This window comes from Typopeltis vanoorti, unplaced genomic scaffold (assembly GCF_054136105.1).
Source record: "Typopeltis vanoorti isolate ZY-2024b unplaced genomic scaffold, IOZ_Tvanoo_1.0 HiC_scaffold_24, whole genome shotgun sequence".
NCBI lineage: Eukaryota > Metazoa > Arthropoda > Arachnida > Uropygi > Thelyphonidae > Typopeltis > Typopeltis vanoorti.
In genome coordinates this window covers 5,111,198-5,135,017 of record NW_028328064.1, presented here as the reverse complement: position 1 = coordinate 5,135,017, position 23,820 = coordinate 5,111,198, and the positions used below count along the sequence as shown (strand labels likewise).

General features: G+C 37.9%; 1 protein-coding gene across 2 annotated transcripts in view; it reads right to left on the bottom strand.

Annotated features, from left to right (window-relative positions):
- The window catches only part of LOC150092192 (disintegrin and metalloproteinase domain-containing protein 11-like), a 1,236,934-nt gene that overhangs the window by 443,391 nt on the left and 769,723 nt on the right, over window positions 1-23,820 (bottom strand). For both annotated transcript variants that reach the window (XM_090415260.1, XM_090415259.1), the window contains exon 25: window positions 12,322-12,414. In XM_090415260.1, the coding sequence (XP_090271386.1) occupies window positions 12,322-12,414 (93 nt within the window). The remainder of the gene's footprint in view (window positions 1-12,321; window positions 12,415-23,820) is intronic.

Here is a 23,820-nt window from a genome sequence, read left to right as displayed (position 1 = left end):
TTCTTCTTGTCTAGGGTTGTCACCGTTTAGATATTTCTTGATGATGTTTTGAGGATATCCATTTTGTGATAATGTGTTGGCTATTAGTGAGAGTTCAGTCTGTGTATCCTCCTCTTCTGATATAAACTTTCTGGCCCTATATTTCAATGTGGATAATGATCAGTTAGTGTGTCTTGTGATGGTTTGAAGTATAATGAAGATATCTTCCAGTATCTGTGGGCTTTCTGTAAATAGATAATTTGACACTATTTGATTGTTTCTTTATCAAGATGTCTAAAAAATGCAGTTGGTTGTTGTTTTCCACTTCCAGAGGGAATTTTATCTTGTTATGTATTGTGTTGATTTTATCCACAAATGATTTTAGGTTTTCTAAGCTGTCTTGCCATATAATGAACATATTGCTAACATATCTCCACCATGTAGATGGTCTAGGGGAGATTGTGGAAAGAATTTCTTTTTCAAGTTTTTCCATGAAAAGGTCTGCACAAGATGGTGATAGTGGGCTTCCCATTGCTAGGCCTTCTAATTGTTGGTATATGGTGTTGTGATGTCTGATGTCTTTTGATGTGTGCACCATCTTGTGCAGACCTTTTCATGGAAAAACTTGAAAAAGAAATTCTCTCCACAATCTCCCCTAGACCATCTACATGGTGGAGATATGTTGACGATACCTTCATTATATGGCAAGACAGCTAAGAAAACCTAAAATCGTTTGTGGATAAAATCAACTCAATACATAACAAGATAAAATTCACTCTGGAAGTGGAAAACAACAACCAACTGCATTTTTTAGACATCTTGATAGAGAAAAAATCAAACAGTGTCAAATTATCTATTTACAGAAAGCCCACAGATACCGGAAGATATCTTCATTATACTTCAAACCATCACAAGACACACACAAACTGAGCATTATCCACATGTTGAAATATAGGACCAGAAAGTTTATATCAGAAAAGGAGGATACACGAACTGAACTCTCACTAATAGCCAACACATTATCACAAAATGGATATCCTCGAGGGGTGCTTAAGGGTGAAAGCTGTATAACTGAGAGGAGACTTCCACATAGCCTTTAAAGGAATGCGGAGAACCGACCAGGGCTTCTGACTTAATGTCCAATCCTCACCTTCTCATGGTGCACCCTATTGGGTATCTACTTGGATACTGAACGAATGAGGATGGGCAAGCAATTTGGGATTTAGCCGACCAAATTGTATTCTTATTGGTTAAACCAAAATAAAAAATGATGGTACAACATGACAAAATTTCATGCCAGCTGGGGCGTCGCCCGGTTAAACAAGGACCCCATTGTTTTCGCCAGGGAACCAGGGCGAAAAGCAAAAAGTCAGCTACTGGAACAAATCTGAAAACACATGTTAACTCAACATCACCAGAGTTAAAGATCGGTACTATCAACATAAGAAGCCTGAATGGCAAAGAAATGGAGCTAGCTGAGGAATTAGATAAGTACCAGATCGACATTATAGGGGTGACTGAAACAAAAAAGGCAAAAACTGGTGAGATCTTTCTGAGCAATAAATACAAAATGTTATATTCAGGCAATGACAATCAAGGAAAAGAAGGAGTAGCCATAGTATTCAACACAAAATACGAGGCTAATCTTCTTGAATGGCAGTCAGTCTCAAGCAGAGTGATTTGGGCAAATATCAGAATGGGGGAACTGGACAATGAGACTTATTTGTGCCTATGGTCCCACAGAAGGTTCTACTAAGGTAGAAGTGGAGGAATTTTTTGAGGCTTTAGAAAAAGCAACTGACACAATGAAAAAGGAAAAGTTGGTCCTTGTTGGAGATCTAAATAGCAGAGTAGGAAATGATTGTGAGACATACAAAAATATTTCGGGAAAATTTGGAGAAAAGAGCAAAGCTAATAATAATGGCAAATATTTGTTGGATTTCTGCTCAGGAGATGGACTGGTTATTACTAACACCATGTTCCAACATAAAAATGTGCACAAATTCACATGGAGAGAAGAGGCAAGGAATAAGACAAGTCTACTTGACTATGTTATTGTTGATAGTGATGTTTTCCCACTGGTGCAGGACACCAGAGTGTACAGAGGATTTGAAATTGGAAGTGATCATTTAGTCTTAAGCAGGATAAAATTCAATTTCATATTGAAAAGAAGAACATGTAAGAAAGTTTTAAAGCGAATCAAAGTTGAGCAGCTCTCAGATGTGAACTGTAGACTAAAATACACAAAGATTATTCAAGAAAAAATGAAAGAGTTTGAGAGCAGGAACCAAACCTTCTAGATTCAGTGGCGAGCCTTGAAGAAAGCGCTGATTGATTCAGCTAGAGAGGCATGTGGTGAAGTTGTCTGCAAGGATAGAAAAATTAGAACTCCATGGGGGACACAGGAAGTTAAAGAGGCAGTGAAGGAAAAGAAGAAAGCCTATCAAAAGTTCCTGGCAAATAAGTCAGCTTGTGCTCTTAGAGAATACAGAGACAAATGCAAGAATGCTAAACACTGTGTAAAACTAGCTAAACAAAAGTCATGGGAGAACTTTGGCAAGAATATAGAAAATAAATATCAAGAAGGTGGCAAAGTATTCTGAAAGCTGTTGAAGAAGCTTAGGAATGGAGGAAAGAGTGCTGTAAAAGGAGTTAGAGATGATAAAGGTGACATGAAAACAGGAAAAAAAGATATCCTTGAAGTATGGAGTAATTACTTCAAAAAACTGCTAAATGAAACAAGTAGTGATGACAGCACAGTGGTAAAAAAAAATGACCAGGCATGCAGTCAGGAATACATATCCATACTTGAAGTAGAAAAAGCCATCAAATGCTTGAAATGTGGAAAGGCAGCAGGAGAAGATGATATTTGACCAGAAATGCTGAAGTATGGTGTTATAAAAGTCGTACAGTGGCTGCACTGCATAGTTCAGAAAGCCTGGACAGAGGGACGAATTCCCAATGACTGGAGTAGAGCTCTCATAGTACCCATATATAAAAAGGGAAATAAAACTGAATGTGAGAATTACAGAGGTATTTCCCTACTGAGTGTTCCTGGCAAGATCTATGCAAGTATACTTGAGAAACGGTTGAGAAGAATTGTGGAAGAAAAGCTGGGTGAAGAACAAGCTGGATTCAGGCCAAATAGAGGCTGTCAGGTTCCGATCTTCACTTTATGACAAATAGTTGAGAAAGCATTTGAATATAACAAAGATCTGTATTTAGGTTTTGTCGATCGAGAAAAGACATATGACAAGGTGCCAAGAGAGAAGCTATTCAATACGCTACAGTTATATGGTGTCATTGGGGCATTACATCAAGCAATACTTAGTCTTTATTTGAGTTGTCAGTCAGCAGTTAGAATTGAAGGAAGTACAGGAAGATGGTTTAATGTTAAATCTGGTGTGAGACAAGGATGTACATTATCCCTTCTGTTATTCATTATCTATATGGATCACATTACGAAGGAAAGTGGTATTAAACATGAAATCAAAATTGGAGATGTTAATGTCAGCTCTTTGCTTTATGCAGATGATGTTATACTTCTAAATAAATCTGCTACAAGTCTGCAAGATTCTCTAACTAAATTGAATAGCTGTTGTAATAGATATGGTATGAAGGTCAGCAATAAAAAGACAAAGGTAATGAAACTAGGCAGAATCATTGAAAATGTCAACTGTGTTGTGAATGGAGAACCTGTGGAACAATTAAAACATTTCAGTTACTTAGGCACGATTTTTAGTGAAGATGGTAAATTAAATATGGAAATAGACAACAGAATCAGCAAAGCTGGTATGGTGGGAAGTCAATTGAATAAATTCATATGGAATAAGAGAGAAATTAGTCGGAACACTAAATTAGCTGTATACAAGACAGTGTTCAAACCAGTTTTAACTTATGGATCTGAGAGCTGGGTCAGAAGTAAAACACATGACCAAAGACTAGAGACCACAGATATGAGAGTCCTGAGAAAGATTATAGGTTTGAACAGATGGCATCAATGGTAATATCATATTAAAAATGAGGATATTAGGAAAGAACTTGACATTGTCAGCATCCAGGAATGCGTTAGCAGAGCTAATCTTAGGTGGTATGGTCACTTAAACAGAATGGGCGAAGAAAGATTAGCAAAACAAGTGTTCTCTGCCAGGTTGGAAACAAAATGACCCAGAGGAAGACCAAGATATAGGTGGATTGATACGGTACAAAGTGCCTCAGATGATAGAAATATAAGATCTGATAATGTTGAAGTCTTGACAAGTAACAGACTGATTTGGAGGAAAATTGTAGATAGAAAGTTAGTAATGATGTAATTGTTTTCATGTAGTACTATCATATCCTGTACACCCTTGAGGTTACATGGCAGGAATTTGATGACGATGATGATAGATATCCTCAAAACATCATCAAAAAATATCTATACGGTGACAACCCCAGACAAGAAGATCACGCTCCCATCACATTTCTACTGTAGTGATCCCTTTCGTCAAGTCAATTTCTTATCAAATAGCCAGAATACTAAGAGCCTACAACATCAGAGTGGTCTTCAAACCAACCACCAGCATCAGACAAGTTTTAGGATCCCCAAAAGATAAGGTGCCTTTCTACAAATATCCAAGAGTATATTACATTCCTTGCTCCTGTGGTCTTGCCTACATCGGACAAACTTCACAGAGTTTATAAACAGACAAAAAGAACATGTTGGTGATCTAAACTACAACAGAAGTATCTCTTCCGGCTTAGCACATCATTTCTATACATCTAACCACACGATAGAGTGGCAAAACAGCTCCATGCCATATCTGGATGACGACTACAGACATCGTTTATTCAAGGAAGCCACAATAGTGTTAATAACCGTTGGAAACCTCAACAGAAATCAGGATGCAATCCTAAACAGTTCGTGGAAAAACCTGATCCTCTCTCTAAATCAATCTGAACTACAGCTAGCCAGTAATCACATTACACATTTACAACAAACACGCATGCGTGATAATGAATAAGAACAATAAGTTCTCTCAGTGTAACCTTAGCTACTAGTTGGTTTACAATGTTTTTTATGTTCCTTTGAATTTGCATTTACTAGTTTTTATGTCTCCATAAACGCCTTGAAAAAGCCAGACAGTTTGCTGGTGAAACTAGTAGGCTCTAATGTAAGTTTGTTTTGTAAATGGTCAGTAATAAATAAGTTTGTATTTTAATTATAAAACGACCAAAAATGTTTAGTTTTGAACTTACCTTGGTCAAGGATATATTTATCTATTGTTTTAGAGAAGTATGGATGATCAGTGTCCATCTTTTCTTGTGGAAAAATGTTTAATACATCATCTGACGTGTCAGAGTCATCTGGGAAGTTTAGTTTGCTTTCAGTGGATACAGATGTACCCATGTTTTTTCTTGTCAAAAAGAAAAATTTTTGACAATGGCAGATTGTATACCACGAGTGAAAAAGATAAAACAATTTGGAGTCAAATGGATGACAAGTTATACAGATCTGATCACCACCATTGGAGAAATCTGGAAATAAAAAAGGAATTACAGAAGAGAAAAAGAAATTACAGAAGATACAAAAAAAAAGAGAGGCAAAGAATGGTTACATGTGGAATATAAGGCTCAGTCAGGTAAGTGAGTGGTAGATAAAACAATTTGGAGTCAAATGGATGACAAGTTATACAGATCTGATCACCACCATTGGAGAAATCTGGAAATAAAAAAGGAATTACAGAAGAGAAAAAGAAATTACAGAAGATACAAAAAAAAAGAGAGGCAAAGAATGGTTACATGTGGAATATAAGGCTCAGTCAGGTAAGTGAGTGGTATTGTAAGGAGAGAAAAATCAGAATATGATAGGAGACTACTGCTGAAATCCATGAGAATCCCAATGCATTTTTTCACTATATGGCGAGTAGAAGGAAAAATGATAGTGGATGGATTACCTTGTTGGATGGAGATGGGACTTGGGTAACCAATGCAGATGACATAGTTGAACCATTTAATGATCACTTTACTAGAGTGTTCCATCCTGGTACAGCAAGCTTTATTCCTGGAAGGATAATGAGTGGTGAAGTGTTAGATGTGAATGAAGAGGATGTAATCTGAATACTGAGTATGTTAAATGCCATTAAGGCAGCAGAACTAGATGGAATTTCACCACATGGTTTAAGGGAAAGTGCTGTACTATTAACTTGGCTGTTTAATGAAAGTCTTGCAATGGGACAGGTTCCTTGAGAGTGGAAGAAGGGTAAAATGGTGCCATTGCATGAAGCTGGTGATAGAATGGAAGTATCAAACTACAAGCCTGTTCATATTTCTTCTGTGGTTGTTAAGCTTTTAGAGAAATTGGTAAGAACTTTTATATACAGAATTGGGCAGATGAGTGCAATTTTATTTATGCTGGCCAACATGGATTTGTTAAAGGGCACTCTTGTTTTGATAATCTGGTTATCTTTTTACAATAAAGTAACAAGAGTAGTGGATGAGGTAAGGCACACCATGTCATTTTTTTGGATTTTTCAGGATGCTACATGACAAATTGGCTTTTAAGTTGCAATATTCAGATATTAGGTTAGTGGACTGGATTGAAGAGTTGTATATGGGGGTGCAGTATCAGGAAGTAGAAAATTTACAAATGGAGTTCCACAGGGCTCGCTACTGGGATCATTCCTGTTCAACTGTTTGATAATTATTATTATTAACATTTGACCTCCATGGAATCAGAGACTCATCATGGGAGGTACACACTATTTGCACACAATGCTCATCCAACTGTGCCTTAAACTGATCCAATGTGTCTATACCCACAACACACTCAGGCAATGCATTCCACTCACCAACCACTCTCCATGCAAAAGAACCTACTCCCCACTCCTCTGCACATACCCTCCTTATACAGTTTCCAGCGATGACATCTTGTCCTAGCCCCAACTCTCCCATTCTATGAAAAATCTCCTCCATGTCGATGCAATAACAACTCCCTGATAGCTTATATGCACATCCTCCTTTTTCTTCCTATTCATGAGACTGTAACTTACATTCTCTCAATCTGTCCTCATACTCCTCATTATAAACACCACTGACCACCTTTGTGAATCTTCTCTGGACCCTTTCCAAAATATCCTCATCACCATGAAAACCAGGCAACCAAATCTGTACACAATAATCCATATGAGGCCTGATCAAGGCCTTATATAATTGTATCATAACCTCTCTATTTCTGCATGTCAGGGTTCTCCACATCATTGCCATTATCTGATGTGACATCTTCACAACTTGTGCAATGTGGTGTGACAAGAACCTGAATTTCAGGTCCTTGTCCAACATTACTGCTAGATCTCTCATCTCCTCTACGTCTGTTAAAGTTTCTCCACCAAGTGTATAATTTGCATCCCATCATTGCTTACCAAATCTCAAAACCTTACACTTTGCAACACTGAACTGACAGTTCCACTTACCTGCCCATTCATAATCTATTCAAGTCCTCTTGTAAGGCCATAACATCTGCATGCCTCTGCATTGTTCTCCCCAGTTTTGCATCATTTGCAAACAGCTGCATACAAATTGAACAACAATGGCCCCAAAACTGACCCCTGTGGCACACTGCTAGTGATCTTTCTCTTTCAGGATACTGCAATCCATATACAATTTTCTGATACTTATCTGACAGGCAGTCACTGATTCAACTCAAAAGTCTGTTATCCATTCTCATCTGTTTCAATTTATTTACCAGCTTGTCATGTGGCAGTCTATCAAACATCTTTGCAAAATCTAAGTATACCACTATATATTCATCTCCCCTATCCAAAGTATATGTCACCTTGTTATAGTACATAAGTTAGTGAAATATGATCTCCATTTAACAAACCACAGAGAATACTGCTGTTATCAACCCATTTCTGTATCCTATTTCTCACCAATGTCTCCAGTACCTTCACCATTACTCAAGATATGTGATGCTCGGTAGTGTTATTAGTAATTGTGCTAAGGTTTTGGTTCTTCAAGAGGATTTGAATAAGCTGGAAAGGATGATAAAATGAATGAGGATGTCAATTTAAAACAAATAAATGTAAGGTTTTAAAACTTGGTAACCACAGATGAGATACTTCATACTTCACTTTTTGGAGTTATACTGCAAGAAGTGGAGGAAGCAAGTGATCTTGGATTGATTGTAAATTGAAATTTGAAGTTAAGAGGATATATCAAAAAGGTTGTGAAGACATATCAGAGATTTGCCGCAATATTGAGGAGGACATTGACCATGAGAGATAAAAGTGTGATGGTTCCATTGTATAAATCTTTGATCAGAACACATCTGGATTTCATGGCTCAGATCTGGTCATTGTGATTGGAACAGGATGAAGTAACCTTGGAGACGATGCAGAGACAGATAAACAAAAAAGATACTAGAATTCTACAAAGTTGATTATGAAGACAGATGGAGGGTGCAGACTGCTGAGTTTCAGGGACAGAAGAAAAAGGAAGGGATATGATTTAAACATTTAAGCTGTTGAAGGGTGATTATTATATTAACATTGAGATTTTTCATATGGTAGAATGAGGGAACGGAACATGGACAAGGAGTCATCCCTGTAAGTTACAAAAGAAAGTAGTGAGTGAAAAGGTAAGAAGCACGTTTTTTTTGTATGGAGACTGATAGGAGCATGGAATGCAACGCCTGAGAGGATGGTGAAAATGCAAATGGCAAATGGGTTTAAGGAGTAGTACGACAGACTATACTGACTAATGTTAATCTCACACAATGAGTCTTGTGACTCCATGGAGGTCAAGAAAATAATAAGAATAACAATAATATTTGGAAATGTAGAGATGGTGAAAAATATTATTATTATTATTCAGGTCTCCATGGAATCAAGAGACACATCATGGGAGGACCATAAATGAGTGACTAAGATCGTGACAGGTTTATGGAATACTACATATATAAACAGCTTGATGATCTCTGTGTTACAAAGCTCAGCTGATAGGCAGAAAAGTGGGAATATGCTAGAAACATAACAATTATTAAAGGAGTTTTTTTGAAAGACTTTTTTTAATACATGGTAAGAAGTGAGAGAACAAGGTCACCTCTGGAAATTAAGTAAGTGTGAGGACTAGACTTTTTTTGTTTGGACAGTGGTGGAAAGCTTTGGGACTGGATGGTATTTCACCACAAGTTTTGAGAGAATGTGCTAGGGAACTGACAGTGCCTTTAACCTGGCTTTTCAATGAAAGTCTGGCTTCAGCAAAGGTGCCCAGGGAACGGAAGGAAGGTAAGATAGTGCCATTGCATAAGGGTGGTAACAGACTGGAAGTGTCTAATTATAGATAGACCAGTCTGTGTGTCATCAGTAGTTGTTAAGATCTTGGAGAAAGTAGTGAGGGACCTATACAGCACTGGGCAGATGAGGGTAATGTTATCTGTGAGAGTCAACATGGATTTGTGAAAGGGCGCTCTTGTTTCAGCAATATGCTAGCCTTTTACAATAAAGTTACAAGAACATTAGATGAGGGAAAGGCATATACTGCAATTTTCTTAGACTTAGCAAAGGCATTTGACAGGGTGCCAAATGATAAGCTGATATTTAAGTTGCAACACATGGGTCTGGATGTCAGATTGGTCAACTGGATTCAGGATGGGCTGTCTGATAGGTATCAGAGAGTTGTGTATGGTGGAGCAGTTTCAAGGAGACAGAAGGTTACAAGTGGGATCCCACAGGGCTCAGTACTAGGACCTATATTGTTTAACCTTTATATCAATGACATTGCCAGTGGATTGCAAGGGGATATTCAGTTGTTTGCAGACGATGCGAAGCTGGGAAGGATTATTAGTAATAGCGCAGATGTGTAGCCCTGCAAGAGGATTTGAATAAGCTAGAAAGATGGGAATGAATGGGGGTATCAGTTTAATGCAGCAAAATGTAAGGTCTTGAGGTTTGGGAAACATCGATGGGAATGCTGCATACTCTATGGGAGGAGTTATACTGGAGAAAGTAGGGGAGAAAAGAGATCTGGGGTTGATGATTGATAGAAACCTGAAGTTTAGGGGACATATTGCAAAGATGGTGAAGGTAACACAGAGGATTGCTGCAATTATGAGAAGGACACTGACCTGCAGAGATAAGAGGGTTATCATTCCGTTGTATAAGTCTCTGATCAGACCACACTTGGATTATTGTTCTCAGATTTGATCCCCAGGATTTGAAGAGGATAAATTAACTGTGGAAAGGGTACAAAGACGGATGACAAAGATGGTTTCAGGACTGTACAATTTTGGTTATGAGGATCGACTGAGGGAACGTGGACTGCAGAGTTTGGTGGATAGAAGGAGGAGAGGTGATATGATTGAGACTTTTAAACTGTTGAGAGGTGGTTACAAGGTTGATACTGGGGAGTTCTTTTGCTTGGTTGAACAGTGGGAAGGAGTGATGACAAGAGGCCATCTCTGGAAGCTATGAAAGGAAACTGTGAGCAAGAGGGTGAGGAGTGGTTTCTTTGCATGATAGAGTGATGAGAGTGAGAACTGTCAATGAGTTTAAGGAGTGGTATGATAGACTTTGTGTTTCCTAGGAGGGACCTCCCACGATGAGTCTTGACAGACTTTATGTTCTTAGGAAGGACCTCCCACGATGAGTCTTTTGACTCCATGGAGGCCTGAATAATAATAATAATAATAATAATAGATCGTCAGATGTATAATGGTGAATAACTCATCAGCAAATGAGATCAAAGAGAAGTATGACAAGTATTGTATGAAAAATGATAAGTACAGGCCTCGTATCATGCTGGTCTTTACTTCCAGGAGATGCTTTAAAAAAATCACATTTGACATCCATAGACTTCACTCCCATATCTCACCGAGTTTTGGGAGTGAAGTCTTCTGCTAGAATAAGTGGTAGGGTCGCAGATTCCCTTTCCACACAGAGTTTGTATGACAATCACAAACATCCATGCCCATTGTAGGATTTGAACCCGCAGCCTCTTGGCTGGAGAGAGAGAGAGATAGAGAGAGAGAAAGACATGCTAAACACTCGGTCAACCAGAGGCCAGCAAGGAGATGCTTAAGGAAATAATAGTAATAATAACAAAGATGTGTCCATTTTGTAACTCCACAAAATGAATAAAACACCACGAATGTCAACTTATTTACAGTATTAAAAATGCAGAACCCTATTAATATACACCACAGAAACAGTTAAAACACGCAGCTAAACACTCAAACAAAATAATGAACTAAAACCAAAACTGTTGTGAACTGAAACAAAAACCAAACCAAAAAAAAAAAAAAACTTGATGAAAATTCAGCTTATTTGGATTAATTTGTTTGCTACAGTAGATGGAAGTGTTCCATATAAACCTCAGGTTCAGAAAATTCTAAATAGTAAAAATGGAGATATTAGAAAGAAATCTGTTTCCAAGAGTAATATAACCTTTAAACAAACTAAAAGAGAAAGTCAGCAAACCAAGTATTTCATGCTGGGAATGGCAGAGGATTAAAACAAAAACATTGAAAATCAAGCCTCAAATGAAATGATGCATTTAGTAGCTTATAAGAAGAATGACACGTTATTAGATGTGAGACTGTCAAAGACAAGAGGTGTTAATTTAGAAGCAAATGGTTAGAAGCAACCAGATTGTAATAATGCAAGTTTACATAACCAAAGTGGATATTAGATCCAGCATTATTTCAAAGCCACATATAAAAACTGTGAAAGTTTTCTGAGTTGACCAGAGAGCTTGTGGAAATACATTCCTCGGCATTCATGAGTTGCTTATGTAATTTTGCATTGCCAAAATGAGGCCTTTTGGTCTTTATTTTAGTAAATACTTTTACACACCAACCAAGAATTCGTTTATATCGAAAAATACATTTCTCAGATATTTCAAGTTCCTTAATACTGAAAGGGAGTTTTTGCTCTCTTAAGGTTTCTGCCTGGTCTCTGAAGAGAACCAACCAGTTCAAAACACTTCAGGCCAGTGAAACTTTACAAAATTGGCTAATAAAAGGTGAATATATTGACACTTGGGCAGTGCCTATGTCTTTTAAGTAGTCCACACTAAGGCAACTAGTGAATGCCAAGGAATGTATTCCCGCAACCTCTCTTATCAACTCATGAAACTTTCATAGTTTCTACGTTCAGTTGAAATAATGCTGGATCTAATATCCACTTTGCTTATGTAATTTTGCATTGCCAAAAATGTAGCCTTTTGGCTCTTTATTTTAATAATGCAAGATTAATTATTTAGTAATATAATATTCTGTATATTGTTTGAGAATATATATCAGTATATAATAATATGAAAATAAAAAATATATGTTTGAATTTTTATTCAAGTAATCACACTTACCCCATGACCAGAGCAAATGCCAATATTATTTACAGGGCAGCTTCCTGGTTCAACAAACTGGTCAGCATTAACACATGTCTGATTGATGCAAATCTAAACACAAAAGAAAAATAACAATTATTATTATTATTATTTGACACCTCCAGGGAGCCCAAAGACTCATCGAGGGATAGTGTGCCAACAGCATCGAACGATTTTCCCCCTTCCAACTACTAACCACGCTCAAACTTACTTAACTGAGCCTTTAGTAGCAGAGGCTCTACCAATCGACCAACCTTTGCCGGCATAAATAATAAATAAAAAAATAATGTACCATGGTGAACAAATGAATCCGAACACTCATATTTTAAAGAAAAATTTTAATTTTGCTAGAAAATAAGTAAAAAATTTAAACTCTAACTTTACCAAATAATTTATATGTGCTCTTCTGTTCTTAATAAGTTCACTGATTCCTATAGACATGAATTCTACCAATACAGAGCCGATTTTTCTTCTTTCTGCATCTTGAAACCATACTTTCATAATGAATTATATTCAGTTAACCTTTGTATAACAATTAAAATAATCAAGTCTCTTTTTCACTATGGCTCAAAAATTTTCTATTGGGTTAATATCAGGAGACTTACCTGACCACTAAAGTAATTGGATGTTGTGATTGTTGATGAACTCTTTCACTTTTTTAGAACTGTGGCAAGGAGAGCAAGATTCTGTTGGAAGATGAGTTCTTTGTCTTTCTGGATGGATCACTCTTTTCACCAATATTTTTATGTATTGGTCACTTTTCAACATACCACTAACAGACACAAGTGATCCTGGATCATCATCAAGAGATCTGAGTTTGATGAATGCAATAATGAGAAGGACACTGATGTGAGGGATAAAAGAGTTATCATTCCATTATATAAGACACTGATCAGACCACACTTACACTATTGTTCTCAGATTTGGTCCCCAGGATTTGAAGGGGATAAATTAACTGTCGAAAGGGTAGAGGGGCAGATAACAAAGACAGTTTCAGGACTGTACAATGTTAGTTATGAGGATCGGCTGAGGGAATGTGGACTGCAGGGTATGGTGGATAAAAGAATGACAGGTGATATGATTAAGACTTTTAAACTGTTGATAAGTGGTTACAGGGTTGACACTGGGGAGTTCTTTTGCTTGGTTGAACAACGGGAAGGAGTGATGACAAGGGGCCATTCTTGGAAGTTACGAAAGGAAACTGTGAGCAAGAGGGTGAGGAGTGGTTTCTTTGCATAGAGGGTGGTTGAACCGTGGAATGCATTGCCTGATAGAGTGGTGAGAGTGAGAACGGTCGATGAGTTTAGTCAAAGAGACATAGTTGAGAGTTTATCTTTAGACGATGGGAAATACGTGGATAGTTTATTAATGGGAATATAAGTAGCTACTAAATTATATTTCTTCATAATTCTTGAAATGGGCTCTGATATGCCATAGATGTATGGGATTGGAACTTCAAGTATTAATTCTTTGTTATTTTGGTTAGGTTTGTAGGAGTCAAGAAGATGTTGGGTAGTTCTTTCGGAGAAACCATTTACTTTCATATACTGTTTGATAGTAGACAGTTCTTACTGTAACTGATGGGGAGTTGAAGAATTAGTTCTAGCTCGTTGAATTAAATATTGTATGATTCCTGTCTTTTGAGAAGGATGATGTGCAGATTGTTGGAGAATGTGTCATCAAGTAAAAGTGAGTTTTCTATAAACTGATGGTGAACAGATGTGAATAATGTCTAAAAGGATAATTTGTTGTCTTTTTCGATTTCCATAGCAAATTTGATATGAGGGTGTAACACACTGATTTTAGCTAAAAAAGGTAGGTAAGGAATCTAAATTGTGAGGCCACAGAGCAAAACTGTCATCTATATATCTAACCCAAAATTAAGGTTGAGAATTTATAGCTGAAAAAAGCTCTACACTGTAAAGATGCAACAATCACCTTGTTATCACCAAAGCAGACAAGGGAAAAGCTACAGTAGCTATGGATTCCTCAAACTATAAAAGTAAAATTTATCTTTTACTATGAGATTTCTCAACCTACCAAGGGCTGGATCACAAACCCACTAATAGGCAACTTAAGAAATAAAATTCCCTTCTAGACAAAGTTATAAGTTTAGATGCAGACACAATAGAAAAGTTATGAACATATTTTGAAAGAACTCCTAGCTTTTATGGTCTACCTAAGATCCATAAGAAAGACATTCCTCTCTGTCAAATTGTGGACTGTATTGATTCACCTACTTATCGCACAGTCAAATATTTAAGCAAACCTATTCAAATCATATATAGAAGTCGCTGGGCACAGCATTTTTCGGCAGGATAGGAGGGGAAAGCGTGGTGGTGGGGTACTGCTTATGATAAGTGACGACCTATGTCCTCTAAGAGTGGAGGCTTTGGAAGGAAGTAAGACAAATGATTTAGAGAGCATGTGGTCTGAGATAGAGGTAGGCAAAACAGGATATTTAGTAGGATGTTGCTACAGACTCAGGAGCACAGAGGATGGGGACCAGGAGATGTTTAGACAGTTAAGTTTGGCAAGTGCAAAAAGAATGGCTGTTATAGGAGATTTTAACTAGTGTAGTATAAATTGGAGAGAGGAAGATGCATATAGCAATAGGGGAATGGAATTTCTAGAATTCTTGAGGGAAAAATGTCTTAGGCAACATGTAACAGAGGGAACAAGAGGTTCATGAGTTTTGGATTTGGTTATAGCATCAGAAGAGTTGATAATAACTGAGATGACATCTCTCCCGTCAGTTGGTGAGAATGACCATATGGTTTTGCCTTGGAAAATGAATAGACATGCAGGAGTATCAAAGAGATGGGAACTTATGTGGAATTATAAAGCAGGTGATTATAATAGTCTTAGACGTCAACTTCGGGAAGTTTCATGGAGGGAGGAATTGGAAGGCCGGAATATCATTAGTGCGTGGGAAATTGTGAATATATTTGTTAGCAGCAAAAGAAGAGAACACAATTTGGAGTAAAGTGGATAACAAACAATATTAAACAGGAATTGCATGCGAAAAAGAGGCTATGGAAGAGATATAAGGAGACATGTGAAGAGAAGATGCATGAAGAGTATAAGACACAGGCCAGAAGAGTGACTAGTATGGTAAGAAGACAAAACTGGAATATGAGAGGAGATTAGTCCTAAGATCCAAAGAAAATCCTAGGGAATTTTTTAGATATGTAGGAGGAGAAATGACTGTGGAAGAATGATATTGTGGGATAAAAATGGGAATAGAGTGACTGATGCAGATGACATAGTGGAATTTTTCAATGAAAACTTAATTGGAGTATTTCGTCCTAGAGGAGTCAGTTTTAATGCTAGAGGGATAGGGCTGGTTCGAGGTTTAGCGGTGCAGGAGGAGAGTGTGTTTCAGATACTGAGTATCTGGATGTCAGTAAAGCTTTGGGACTGGATGGTATTTCACCACGAGTTTTGACAGAATGTGCTAGGGAACTGACAGTGCATTTAACCTGGCTTTTTAATGCAAGTCTGGCTGCGAGAAAAGTGCCCAAGGAATGAAAGGAAGGTAAGATAGTGCCATTGCACAAGGGTGGTAACAGACTGGAAGTGTCTAATTATAGGCCAGTTTGTGTGTCATCAGTAGTTGTTAAGATCTTGGAGAAAGTAGTGAGGGACCGTATACAGCATTGGGCAGATGAGGGTAATGTTAACTGTGAGAGTCAACATGGATTTGTGAAAGGGTGCACTTGTTTTAGCAATATGCTAGCCTTTTATAATAAAGTTACAAGAACATTAGATGAGGGAAAGGCATATACTGCAATTTTCTTAGACATAGCAAAGTCATTTGACAGGGTGCCACATGATAAGCTGATATTTAAGTTGCAACAGATGGGTCTGGATGTCAGATTGGTCAACTGGATTCAGGATTGGCTGTCTGATAGGTATCAGAGAGTTGTGTATGGTGGAGCAGTTTCAAGGAGGTAGATGGTTACAAGTGGGGTCCCACAGGGCTCAGTACTAGGACCTATATTGTTTAACCTTTATATCAATGACATGGCCAGTGGATTGCAAGGGAATATTGTTTGTGGATGATGCAAAGCTGGGAAGGATTATTAGTAATAGTGCAGATGTGGTAGCCCTGCAAGAGGATTTGAATAAGCTAGATAGATGAGCAAATGAATAGGGGGTGTCAGTTTAATGCAGCAAAATGTAAGGTCTTGAGGTTTGGGAAACATCGATGGGATGCTGCATACTCCATTGGAGGAGTTATACTGGAAGAAGTAGGGGAGACAAGAGATCTGGAGTTAATGATTGATAGAAACCTGAAATTTAGGGGATATATTGCAAAGGTGGTGATGGGAACACAGAGGATTGCTGCAATTATGAGAAAGACACTGACCTGCAGAGATAAAAGGGTAATCATTCCGTTCTATAAGTCTCTGATCAGACCGCGCTTGGACTATTGTTTTCTCAGATTTGATGCCCAGGATTTGAAGAGGATAAATTAACTGTGGAAAGGGTACAAAGACGGATGACAAAGATGATTTCAGGACTGTACAATTTTGGTTATTAGGATCGGCTGAGGGAACGTGGACTGCAGAGTTTGGTGGACAGAAGGAGGAGAGGTGATATGATTGAGACTTTTAAACTGTTGAGAGGTGGTTACAGGGTTGATACTGGGGAGTTCTTTTGCTTGGTTGAACAGTGGGAAGGAGTGATGACAAGAGGCCATCCCTGGAAGCTACGAAAGGAAACTGTGAGCAAGAGGGTGAGGAGTGGTTTCTTTGCATGGAGGGTGGTTGAACCATAGAATGTACTGCCTGATGGAGTGGTGAGAGTGAGAACGGTGAATGAGTTTAAGGAGTGGTATGATAGACTTTGTGTTATTTAGGGGGGGGCCTCCCCTCAGTGAGTCTTGATAGACTTTATGTTCTTAGGAAGGACCTCCCACGATGAGTCTTTTGACTCCATGGAGACCTGAATAATAATAGACAATTCTTGTTCTTTTTTAAAAAACTCGTCAGATTTCTTAAACAAATTAAAAATTGTTTCCGTACAACCTACTGATCTAATGGTGAGTTGATGTAGAATCCCTATTCAGAAATGTACCTCTCAAAGAGACTTTACTACTACTTACTGATATTTTCCCACAAGATATGCCAAAACTATTCAAATTTGTAATGCATTTTGAATATTTTTTGCGTCAAAACAAATTCTACAACCAGGTAGAAGTAACTGCAATAGTAACTCTATTCTCCATTGCTTTAGCCAACTTATATTTAGAGCATTTAGGAGGCATCCTTTTTTCTTCTATAAGTCCTCTACCTTCATTTTTGTTTAAATATATAGACATTTTTGCTCTGTGGCGACACAATTACAATTTAGATTACTTACCTACTTTTTTAGTTAAAATCAATACATTACACCCTCATATCAAATTCACTATGGAAATTGAAAAATACAACAAATTATTATTATTATAATTTAGGCCTCCAAAGAGTCAAAAGACTCATCGTGGGAGGTACCTCCTAGGAAACACAAAGTCTATCATACCACTCCTTAACCACCTTACATGTCATTAAAGATCAAATAAGCATCCTCAAATCTTCATATCTATCATAAATTTCAATGGTATTACAATTTTAATATGCACTTCGCATCCATGGTAATCTGGACATATATATACGTCCTGGCCGGTAACATTGTTAAATTCATTGACCGTTCTCACTCTCACCACTCTATCAGGCAATGCATTCCATGGTTCAACCACCCTCCATGCAAAGAAACCACTCCTCACCCTCTTGTTCACAATTTCCTTTTGTAACTTCTAGGGATGGCCCCTTGTCATTACTCCTTCCTGCTGTTCAACCAAGCAAAAGAACTCCCTAGCGTCAACCCTGTAACCACCTCTCAACAGTATAAAAGTCTCATTCATATCACCTCTCCTTCGTCTATCCACCAAACTCTGCAGTCCACATTCCTCAGCCGATCCTCATAACTAACATTGTACATGCCTGAAACTCATGTTATCCGCCTCTGTACCCTTTCTACAGTTAATTTATCCCCTTCAAATCCTGGGGACCAAATCTGAGAACAAGTGGGGTCTGATCAGGGTCTTATACAATGGAATGATAAATCTTTTATCATTCCATCAGCAGGTCAGCATCCTTCTCATTATTGCAGCAATTCTCTAGGTTACCTTCACCACCTTTGCAATATGTCCCTTTAATTTCAGGTTTCTATCAATCATCAACCCCAGATCTCTTATCTCCCCTACTTCCTCCAGCATAGCTCCTCCAATAGAGTATGCAGCATCCAATCGATGTGCCCCAAACCACAAGATCTTACATTTTGATGAATTAAACTGAAACCCCCATTCATTTTCCCATCTGTCTAGCTTATTATTATTATTACAGGTGCTCCAAGGAGTCCTTAGACTCATCGAGGGAGGCCCTAAACATCTTGTCCATCACAACTATTTGACATTCACATAGTATCTATCATACTTTGCCTTGAACTCATTCACTGTCAAAGCACCCACAACAGACTCGGGCAGCTTATTCCACTCATTCACCACTCTAAAAGTAAAAAACCCAGCTCTAAAACCCTTACTAACCACACTCTTGCTCAGCTTCCATGGATGTCCCCAAGTCCTCCCACCACCAGTCCTGTTCTCAAAAATATTCTCTGAATTAATCCTATAGAAATCCTTCAGCAATTTGAATGTCTCAAATCATATCTCCCCTTTTCTGCCTATCAACCAATTTCTGCAACATACAAATCTTCAACCTGTTTTCATAAGATTCATTCCATAGACCTGCTATCATCTTTGTCACTCGCCTCTGGATCCTCTCAACCACTTCCTCATTAAGAAGAAACCTAGGTGACCATATCTGGGCACAGTAATCAAGATGGGGTCTTATCAAGGCTCGATACAGAGGAACAATAACTTGCTTATCTCTGCTCATCAAAGTATTCTTCAGCATACAAGTGATTTGATGAGCTGATTTAGCCACTTTTGTGATGTTTCCTATAAACTTCAACTCCCTATCCACCAACACTCCCAAGTCCCTGGCCTCATCAATCTCCTGGAGTACAGTTCCACCAATGTGATATACTGCTGCTAATCTTTTCACCGCAAAATGCATAACCTTACATTTTGCCCACATTAAATTGACATCCATTCTCCTTAGCCCATACCTCCAATCTATCCAAATCATCCTGAAAATTTTGACATCTTCTGCATTTACTATTTCCCTACTCATCTTAGCATCATAAGTGAACAAATGAACTGTTCCTCTCAGATCCTTCCCTATATCGTTAACGAACAAATTAAACGGCAGTGGTCCAATTACAAAACACTGTGGCACACCACTAGTCAGAGGCTGTCTTTTGGACTCCACTCCTGATTAAACTACTCTCTGGTATCTCTCCATCAACCACCGTCCTATTCATCTCACTAACCCTATATCCATTCCCATATGTTGCAGTTTACAGATTAGACTTCCATTTGGTATCCTGTCAAAGGCCTTAGCCAGGACCAGCAGTATCACTGTAAACCCATTACCCTTATCCAATTCTGCCGTCACTGTGTTATAAAACCTGAGCAAGTTACTGAGGTATGAACTAGCCTTCACAACACCATGCTGTCCCCCATACAGTATCTCATTTTCATCAATCCATTCCTGTATTTTACCCTTGACTACTTTCTCCAAGACCTTGACAACAACTCCTGATATGCTGATCGGTCAGTAATTTGCAACAGTAGTCTTAGCACTGACAATTCTTTAGCAGCTTCACGTAATACCCGTGCTGATATACCATCCAATCCCACAGATGTATTCACATTAAGGTTCAGTAATAGACTATTCATCTCCACTTCATTCACCACAATTCCCACATAAACTAATGGTTCCTTCATTCCTTCAATGTCACCACTTGAATGATATACTCTTGCAAAGAGTTCACTCAGTAATTCCACTATATCGACTGATTCAGTGACCTCCCTACCATCGGCGTTCCTTAAAATCATTCTGCCATGTACAGTTTTTCTTTTACTAGCAGCATATTGAAAGAACTGTTTGGGATTCTCTTTAGCTTGCATGCCTAATTTCCTTTCATAATCCATTTTTGCCTTTCTCACCACACTTGTTACTCTTCTGGCCTGCGCTTTATACCATTCATGTGCCTGCAGGCTCCTTAAATTCCTTCCACAGTTGTTTCTTTTTTTGCAACTCAAGTTTAATGATGTCATTCATCCATTTAACCCCTACTTGATTTACTATTCGACTCTAGGTATACAGTCAGCCATAACCTCCTGCAAATGCTCCTTGACCACTTCCCATGCCTTATCAACATCTTTTACTGAACCAAGCAATCTCCTACGCTTGTGATACTTGCCAGCACGGTAATTCCACATGCACCTTGTCTTAACCGAAAATTTCACACATTTAGCCACCTCCCAGGTCATATTCATTACAGTCAAATTCTCAGATGCTATTAATAGGTCAAGCACCATCGAACCCCTAGTATTTTCCATTATATGCTGTCTCAGATATTTATCTCTCAGTAACTGAATAAAATCCACATCCTTCCTCACATGTGTCTTCTCCTTCTTCCATTCAATGTTACTATAGTTGAAATCCCACATAATAATTACCCTCCTTCCATTCATTTCATCAATTTGCCTATGCATACTATCTGGACCATCTATTTTCCATCACCTGGTCTATAGCAGCACCCAAATGCACATTTTGTTCCATTAGTCTCAATCTCACACCAAATAGCCTCAAATGAGCTCCTTTCACTATCCTGCAATACAACTGCTATTCTCCTTGATTGCAGTTCATCAGCTATCATCAATAACACTCCTCCCCCCCCATTTTATTCTCTCTGTCCCTCCTGAACACACTATACCCTACACATTCTATCCCACTAACTATATCATCTTCTGTCAGCCATGTTTCACTAATGCCAATAACCTGTGGCCAGGAAAAGCCAACCAAGGCCAAAAATTCTTCCTTCTTGTTCCTAATACTCCTGGCATTAGTATATATAAAATGCAGAGGTCCATTTTTCCCACCTCTATCTTGATGCGTTATACTAACTATCCCATTCTGATTCCTTGTCCTTCGTACTGGCTCGGGCACATTATAAACATTGTTACACTCAACTGCCTCACTGATGTGTGCATATCCACTTTCTTCCCTCCTTAATAGTTCTAGTATCCCTGGTTTTGCACATCCACTCTCACTTCACTCAGCAACATATTTTCCAGTCTTCGCACACCAAATCCATTCAAATGTAAGCCATTCATATTGTACAAATCCTTTCACCCATCAAACTCACTCTACACATCCACAAACTCCACACCACACCGTCTGCATAACCAGTGCATAAAGTCATTTGCGATTATGGCCCTCCTTCTAAACTCTTCTCTGTCATATATATTCTAGCTTATTATAGTCTAGCTTATAAATTATCCTTTTTAGACATTATTCTCATCCATTCATCATCAGGTAATTTGAAAACATCAGTTGTTCTATCCTATTTTATCCTTTCTTGCCATGTATTGAAAAAAAAGGCTTCTGTGCCAATCTATAAAGCCTATTTAATAACTTATATATTTTTATCACTTTACCTCCCTATTAATTACAAATAACAAACCTTTACAATTTACCCTTACATTCTGTCCCATGTGTTATAACAGTGTCACATTACTACTCGAAAGCAGCAACAGAAAGAATGTGCTCTAACATTTGTAAAATTCAATTCTCATATCACATAACAGTATCTCTGTTTTTGTAGAAAATAAATTACAATAAACAATTTCTTGCCTGTTATCATTTACTTTGGTCCATAACATTCTATTCTCACTTCACGTAATGGTCTATCTTTTTGTGGAAATAAATTATAATAGACAATTTTCTTGTCTGTTATATTTTACTTTGCTTTTTTTTTTATTTATTTTTAATTTTTTTTGTGTGTTTATTCTGAAAGTAACTTCCTGGGTTTGGCTCCCACAGATAACACCTTGAAATTTCAGCAAGATAATTATTTAATGAAAACCTAAGTTTCTGTGGTTTAGCAGTCTGTGGGATGTTTTCGGTATTGAGACTATATTATTATGTAATTAAAGAGTTTAATAAAAAAAAATAAGCAATTAAAACACGACAAGTTTCATAAGTAGTAAGACTTACATCATCACGGGTACTGATACATAAAAGTTTTACACAACAAAAGATTATTAACAATTAATTATGCATATTAAATGTTTTTGATAACTTTGCAACTGTAACATATAATTGATAAACCAGAATACAAATGGTAAATTTATTACTGTATGCATGTTGGAACAATGCTAGTTGTTGCTATCACGTTCTGTGGTATCATGCATGCATGTTATATCCTAGATCCGTAGCAGTTAAATTTTTGATGAAAGCAGACCATACTGTATGTAAAATTAAGCCTTGATTTTTATTCCATTGTGCAGAGATCCATAGCATTTGCAAAACTTCTTTATTGATTTTAGCTAAAATAAATTTTCCTGTAAAACAGTTATAATCAATATATGACATTTTTGTTTGTTGCCAAAGTACTTGATCGCCCGTTCTCTTCTTTTTTCGACATCTTTAACGTGTTCCGACATGTGGATCTCTCCTGACCTTCATAACAAATGCTACAAGAGCAAAAAATTTCATAAACTCCTGGTGGTTTCATGGGATGATGTGGAGGTTTTGGTGGATGTAGGAATCTTGAGTATTTTTGTAAAGGTAAAAAAAGCCACTTTTACACTGTACTCACAGAGCATTTGCAGCCACTTTGTCTGTGACATTCTTGATGTAAGGCAATGTGATTACATTCTTGAAATCTTGTTTAAGTAAGGGAGTTGAAGGAGACGTATTAAGAATTTTTCTGATCGTCTTGGGTTCAAAACCATTAAGTACAAGGTTCTGTTTGAAGTAGTGCAGTTCCTCATTCCTTTTAATTGATGTGCTTGATGTATTATTATTATGTGACACCTCCAGGGACGCATCGAGAGAGGGCACCTACTCTACAACTCTCTGTCTCCACCACTCAATTTACCAACTACAATGATCTGCAACTACACCAACGCCATCTACCATCAACTACCATCACTATTATTTTCACAGTCAATCACAAATATCCATACTCACGATGGGATTCAAATTCACAGCCTTTTTGCTGGAGAGTGGCTACGCTAACCACTTGGCCAACCAGGCCAGCTAAAGACTCATCGAGGGAGGGTACCTACTCTATAACTCTCCATCTCCACTGAATCCACCACCACCACTATTAGTATTTTCACAGACAATCACAAACATCCATGCCCTCGGCAGGATTCGAACCTGTAGCCTTTTGGCTGGAGAGCAGATACACTGACCACTCGGCCAACCAGGCCGCCACTGTATGCCCTGTCTCATAAAGTTTTAATTATGTATATCTTTTGCAATGGATGATGGTGTAAAGCAGCATTTAAAAATT